This window comes from Nerophis lumbriciformis, linkage group LG10 (assembly GCF_033978685.3).
Source record: "Nerophis lumbriciformis linkage group LG10, RoL_Nlum_v2.1, whole genome shotgun sequence".
Taxonomy (NCBI): Eukaryota; Metazoa; Chordata; class Actinopteri; order Syngnathiformes; family Syngnathidae; genus Nerophis; species Nerophis lumbriciformis.
The window spans coordinates 35,848,702-35,855,691 of record NC_084557.2 but is presented as its reverse complement, the minus strand read 5'-3'; the positions used below and the strand labels follow the sequence as shown (position 1 = coordinate 35,855,691).

General features: G+C 41.9%; 1 protein-coding gene across 1 annotated transcript in view; it reads right to left on the bottom strand.

The window, feature by feature from the left end:
• The window catches only part of rapsn (receptor-associated protein of the synapse, 43kD), a 36,421-nt gene that overhangs the window by 1,590 nt on the left and 27,841 nt on the right, over nt 1-6,990 (bottom strand). The window contains exons 6-8 of the mRNA XM_061969710.2: nt 1,010-1,063; nt 743-942; nt 1-681 (exon numbers count right to left, since the gene is read on the bottom strand). The exon at nt 1-681 is cut by the window's left edge and continues 1,590 nt beyond it. Of these exons, the coding sequence (XP_061825694.1) occupies nt 609-681; nt 743-942; nt 1,010-1,063 (327 nt within the window). The 3' untranslated portion in view covers nt 1-608. The remainder of the gene's footprint in view (nt 682-742; nt 943-1,009; nt 1,064-6,990) is intronic.

The following is a 6,990-nucleotide window of genomic DNA, read 5'->3' as shown; positions in this document are numbered from 1 at the left end:
GACTACAAACATGACAACCCCGCGTTAAACCAACCAGTAGTTTTCCTCGTCGACATTCAGAACAGAGAGCAAGGAATTGTTTTGAAGAACATGACGTGTGTCCATTCGGCGCCTTGATCTCAGTTTAAAAAAACAAAAAGAAGGAGAAAAGAGCTGCGTGTACATGTTGAGTAAAGACTTGAGTCTGGTTAAGTTTTTGCAATACATGATGGTATGTACAAGAAGAAAAATGCGTCTGAGAAACCTGATAATATGCATAAATAAGTGTAAATAACAAAGAAGTCATTCTTATAATGCACAGGATAGCAGGAGCTAAGTTGAAAATGTGCTGAATAGGGTCCATGCTCCTCTCTACAGACAGAGTGGGACTATTCCGGCTTGTAAATGGCACTTTGACCTCCACTGTCCTCCTCAGTCACTCCAGACCGAGGTCAGTAAAGAAGATACCTCCAATTGAGGACTTCCCACTTCAGTTCAGCATCCTTCTCGCACATGGTCACAGGTTCGACCCTCCTCAAACACTTCACTCACCCGAGGCTGCTCATGCAACCTGTGAGGCGTCAACGTGCTGCGTTTGGACTTCCGTGGACACAAACACGCCAGCACACTCACACAAACCCAGGCTTCATGGAGTTCTTGAAGCACTTGGGACAGCCTTTTGTCCCATTAGTCTGCAGACACCTGGAAGAGGAAGTGGGAATGAGACCTGGAAAGAGCTGCACGCGAGTCAGTCAGAACTCACTTGAGGTGGAAAATGTGGGAACAGGGCAAGGCCTGCAGCTTTTGGTCCCTGTCCCCGATGGACTCGCCGCACATGCCGCAGTAGAGCTCCAGCTCCTCCACGCACTGCAGGAACTTCACCACCTGCTCGCGCAGCTCTTCTTGCCTCCCCTGGCTCCTGTAGATGCCCTCCCTCAGGCAGTGGGCTTTCAGCATGCACAGCTGGAGACGCATAAAGAGCAGGGACATCATCAACATGTCTGTCTCCTTCGTGAGGAACATCACCAACCTTGTTTCCCATTCCGTCTGCCAGCGCTTGCGCTCGCTCTAAGGACTCCAGAGCCTGGGGAAAAAATATTGACGCAACATGAATCTTAAATATTCTGATATTATATGAACAACCTGTCACAGTTGCATCTGCGAATTATACCTCATTAAATCCAGTGGGTTTTTTTCTAGTATTTTACAAAACCAGTGAAGTTGGCACGTTGTGTAAATGGTAAATAAAAACAGAATACAATGATTTGCAAATCCTTTTCAACTTATATTCAATTGAATAGACTGCAAAGACAAGATATTTAACGTTCAAACTGGGAAAATTGTTATTTAGTGCAAGTTTTAGCTCATTTGGAATTTGATGCCTGCAACATGTTTCAAAAAGGCTGACCCCAGTGGCAAAAAAAAGACTGAGAAAGTTGAGGAATGCTCATTAAATTACGATTTCATTAAATTACAAAAATTACGATCGGAATAAAACTGGACTCACTGGTGACGGTGGCAGAGAAGAGGACTGTGGAAAAACTAGTGAGCATCCTGGATGATGCCAGTCACCCTCTGCATACCGTTATCAGTAGCCAGAGGAGCCTGTTCAGTGCTAGACTGCTTCATCCCAAGTGCAGGACTAATAGACTCAAAAACTCCTTTGTCCCACACGCCAATAGACCGTACAACTCCTCTCTGGGGGTTAGGGGGGTACTAGGATGACAGGGGATGCAAAACAATAACAGAGCAATACTTTTTCATAACATGGTCACTACTACCTAGTTTCTCTTATTATATTCTTATTTTACTGTTATATTTTTATTCTCATTGTTGCTTTTTATTTTTATTCTTATTGTAATATTTTTCGATTTTGTTTCCATTTATACCCCCATTATTTACTTTTTACTTTTTAAATTCGATCTCAATTCTGTACACTGCTGCTGGAATTTTAATTTTCCTGAAGAAATCAATAAAGTACTATCCATCTATCTATCTATTAAACAGCTATTTGGAACACCCCACAGGTGAACGGGCTAATTGGGAACAGGTGGGCGCCATGATTGGGTATAAAAGCAGCTTCCATGAAATGCTCAGTCATTCACAAACAAGGATGGGGCGAGGGTCACCACTTTGTCAACAAATGCCTGAGCAAATTGTTTATGAACAACATTTCTCAACCAGCTACTGCAAGGAATTTAGGGATTTTACCATCTAAGGTGTGTAATATCATCAAAAGGTTCAGAGAATCTGAAGAAATCACTGCACGTAAGCAGCAAGGCTGAAAACCAACATTGAATGCCCGTGACCTTCGATCCCTCAGGCGGTACTGCATCAAAAACTGACAGAAGTGTGTAAAGGATATCACCACATGGGCTCAGGAACACTTCAGAAAACCACTGTCAGTAACTACAGTTCGTTGCTACATCTGTAAGTGCAAGTTAAAACTCTACTTTGCAAAGCGAAAGCCATTTATCAACAACACCCAGAAACGCCGCCGGCTTTGCTGGGCCCGAGCTCATCTAAGATGGACTGATGCAAAGTGGAAAAGTGTTCTGTGGTCTGACGAGTCCACATTCTAAATTGTTTTTGGAAACTGTGGACGTCGTGTCCTCTGGAACAAAAAGGAAAAGAACCATCCGGATTGTTATAGACGCAAAGTTGAAAACCCAGCATCTGTGATGGTATGGGGGTGTATTAGTGCCCAGGGCATGGGTAACTTACACATCTGTGAAGGCGCCATTAATGCTGAAAGGTACATACAGGTTTTGGAGCCACATATGTTGCCATCCAAGCAACGTTATCATGGACGCCCCTGCTTATTTCAGCAAGACAATGCCAAGCCACGTGTTACAACAGCGTGGCTTCATAGTAAAAGAATGCGGGTACTAGACTGGCCTGCATGTAGTCCAGACCTGTCTCCCATTGAAAATGTGTGGCGCATTATGAAGCCTAAAATACCACAACGGAGACCCCCGGACTGTTGAACAACTTAAGCTGTACATCAAGCAAGAATGGGAAAGAATTCCACTAGGGAAGCTTAAAAAATGTGTCTCCTCAGTTCCCAAACATTTACTGAGTGTTGTTAAAAGGAAAGGCTATGTAACACAGTGGTAAAAATGCCCCTGTGCCAACTTTTTTGCAACGTGTTGCTGCCATTAAATTCTAAGTTAATGATTATTTGCAAAAAAAAAAAATGTTTCTTAGTTCAAACATTAAATATCTTGTCTTTGCAGTCTATTCAATTGAATATAAGTTGAAAAATAATTGCAAATCATTGTATTCTGTTTTTATTTACGAATTACACAACGTGCCAACTTCACTGGATTTGGGTTTTGTACTTAAGCAATCCACAAAAGGCTGGACTCTTCGTTCAGCTTTGGTCAGAAAGGCTTCTTCACTTTTAAAATGTAAGGTGTGTACCCTCATGTGTGGTCACAACATACTTTATACAAATGCATGAGATATCATAAGAGGGTTGTTTTTTTCTATCCCAGAGTCAACAATTGAAGACAATAATGTCTAAATTCTGGATAAGGACGACGGCTGGTTTAAAAAAAAAAAAAAAAAAAGGTATGAAAGAAGCATACTGTAAGCATGGTCTCTCCATTGCTGCTGAGGTTGGACGCAGTAAAACTTACATTTTAAACTCATTAAAAGACTGAGGGTAATGTAACAAAAAAGTCCTAAGCAGGTGTTGGGCCTTGGTCCAAATGAAGGTTTTTAGGTCCTGAGTGCAGTCCAATAACTATCTGCCAGCAATGGGTTTTAAGAACAAAGAATGTCTTCAAAGGCCTTCTGCCCTTCAACGCCGTTTGGAATTTGCACGAGAGCACCAAACATGGGACATTGAAAAGTGGAAGAAAGTTGGATTTTCTTTTGAGAAAAAATGTAATCTCAATGGTAGGGATGATGTTTGATAAGAAATTATCGAGTTCGAGCCCATTATCGAATCCTCTTATCGAACCGATTCCTTATCGATTCTCTTATCGAATCCAGATAGGTTGTTGTATATGGAAAAAAACATAATATTTGGTTTAACAAAAGCTCACTTTTATTTTATAAGAAAAAAATAAAATAAAATAAATCAATAAATATTGACTGTTACCCCCCTAAAAAATTAAATAAATAGATATTGACTGTTGTTACCCAAAGTATATTAAGTGGGATTTTTCAGAAAAACAAATATATACAGTAACACAAAAACAACCTGTCTCTGTGATCACTATAGGTGAATAGCCATGCCTAGAGGCGTTTTTTCCGGTCCATTATTTTTGCTGCTTGTGTGACATCACAGGAAATTATCTAGCTACATGATGTAGCTCTAAAGACTGAGCTACATCATGTAGCTCAGTCTAAAGACTGAGCTACATCATTTCCTGTGATGTCCCACAGGGCATTTCTTGTGGGACGGGATTCGTTCCCAGGGATTCGAATAAAGAACCAACTCTTTTTCTTTACTATAGTGGCCTCGATAACGGGAACCGGTTCTCAAAAAGGGATTTGAGTCCATGGAATCGGTTCTTTTCTTATCGAACAACCGGGAGAACCGGTTTCGAACATCATCCCTACTAAATGGTCCCGATGGCTTTCATACTGTACATGACAAGTAGATCCCATTAGAGATGTTAGACGTTGGGTGCCTTTTCCTTCAATGGAGCTTCAGGTGGTGTCAGAGGGCAGATGGCTATGTGTAGATGTTGCAGGGGGCCTCCTTTATGACTGAAGGTCCTCGTCCGTGTGCTAATGACTACTTTTTGAACATGTTCACAATACCTGCCTGACAAATAACGTCACTCGTTTGGACCATCCTGCATGTTCCCCTGATCTCAATCCAAATGAGAACATTTGGGGATGGCTGGCGTGGGAAGTTTTTACAAAAGTCAGTGGATGCCCCTCGTGAAGCCATCTTCATCACTTCAGCAACCCCGCTCTAAGCCCAATAGTGGCTCCCTGGAGCATTTTTGAAAAAAGGCTTGAAAATGGAAAAAGATGGGGGGGAAAAATCTTTTTTTGGTTTTAGTATGTTTTGTGTTTGAGGACAAACATGACACAAACCTTCCCAACTGTTAGAAAGCCCACTGTTGCTTCACTGATGAGAGTATTTGGTGAACATTGTTTTGTCCTACTAATTTTGGCGGTTCTTGAACTCACCTTAGTGTGGACTGTGACGCAAAAGTTTGTTGACATGTCAAATCTTCCACTCCTTCTTTGTCTCATTTTGTCCACCAAAAGTTTTATGCTGTGCGTGAATGCACAAAGGTGCGCTTTGTTGATGTTATTGACTTGTTGGCGTGCTAAGCAGGCATATTTGGTCAGTGCATGACTGCAAGCTAATCAATGCTAACATGCTATTTAGGCTAGCGGTATGTACATATTCCATCATTATGCCTCGTTTGTAGGTATATTTGAGCTCATTTAATATACTTGTATCCTCTTTGTATATCATTTAGTTTTGCATATCTTATGACACATTTCAGATAGTTGTTTGTGTGCCATGTTGCTCCAGACCACAGCAAACATTACCTAGCTTGCCAAAGATTGTAATAAATCTATTAAAAGAAGACAGCCTGCCGTTTCCTTTAACTTGAACACACACATCTATACCTTTGGCCATTCTAAGACAGTCATTTCCAGGACTTATCTCATCTTCTGAGTAGCCTCTGATTTACTAATGTTTTCTAATGTTGTAAAAATGTGTAGAATAAATATTACCGGTACATTTCAACATTTCTGTCAATGAAGATCTGCTTCAGCCTACGACACATACAGGTAAAAGCCAGTAAATTAGAATATTTTGAAAAACTTGATTTATTTCAGTAATTGCATTCAAAAGGTGTAACTTGTACATTATATTTATTCATTGCACACAGACTGATGCATTCAAATGTTTATTTCATTTAATTTTGATGATTTGAAGTGGCAACAAATGAAAATCCAAAATTCCGTGTGTCACAAAATTAGAATATTACTTAAGGCTAATACAAAAAAGGGATTTTTAGAAATGTTGGCCAACTGAAAAGTATGAAAATGAAAAATATGAGCATGTACAATACTCAATACTTGGTTGGAGCTCCTTTTGCCTCAATTACTGCGTTAATGCGGCGTGGCATGGAGTCGATGAGTTTCTGGCACTGCTCAGGTGTTATGAGAGCCCAGGTTGCTCTGATAGTGGCCTTCAACTCTTCTGTGTTTTTGGGTCTGGCATTCTGCATCTTCCTTTTCACAATACCCCACAGATTTTCTATGGGGCTAAGGTCAGGGGAGTTGGCGGGCCAATTTAGAACAGAAATACCATGGTCCGTAAACCAGGCACGGGTAGATTTTGCGCTGTGTGCAGGCGCCAAGTCCTGTTGGAACTTGAAATCTCCATCTCCATAGAGCAGGTCAGCAGCAGGAAGCATGAAGTGCTCTAAAACTTGCTGGTAGACGGCTGCGTGGACCCTGGATCTCAGGAAACAGAGTGGACCGACACCAGCAGATGACATGGCACCCCAAACCATCACTGATGGTGGAAACTTTACACTAGACTTCAGGCAACGTGGATCCTGTGCCTCTCCTGTCTTCCTCCAGACTCTGGGACCTCGATTTCCAAAGGAAATGCAAAATTTGCATGGTTGGGTGATGGTTTGGGGTGCCATGTCATCTGCTGGTGTCGGTCCACTCTGTTTCCTGAGATCCAGGGTCAACGCAGCCGTCTACCAGCAAGTTTTAGAGCACTTCATGCTTCCTGCTGCTGACCTGCTCTATGGAGATGGAGATTTCAAGTTCCAACAGGACTTGGCGCCTGCACACAGCGCAAAATCTACCCGTGCCTGGTTTACGGACCATGGTATTTCTGTTCTAAATTGGCCCGCCAACTCCCCTGACCTTAGCCCCATAGAAAATCTGTGGGGTATTGTGAAAAGGAAGATGCAGAATGCCAGACCCAAAAACGCAGAAGAGTTGAAGGCCACTATCAGAGCAACCTGGGCTCTCATAACACCTGAGCAGTGCCAGAAACTCATCGAC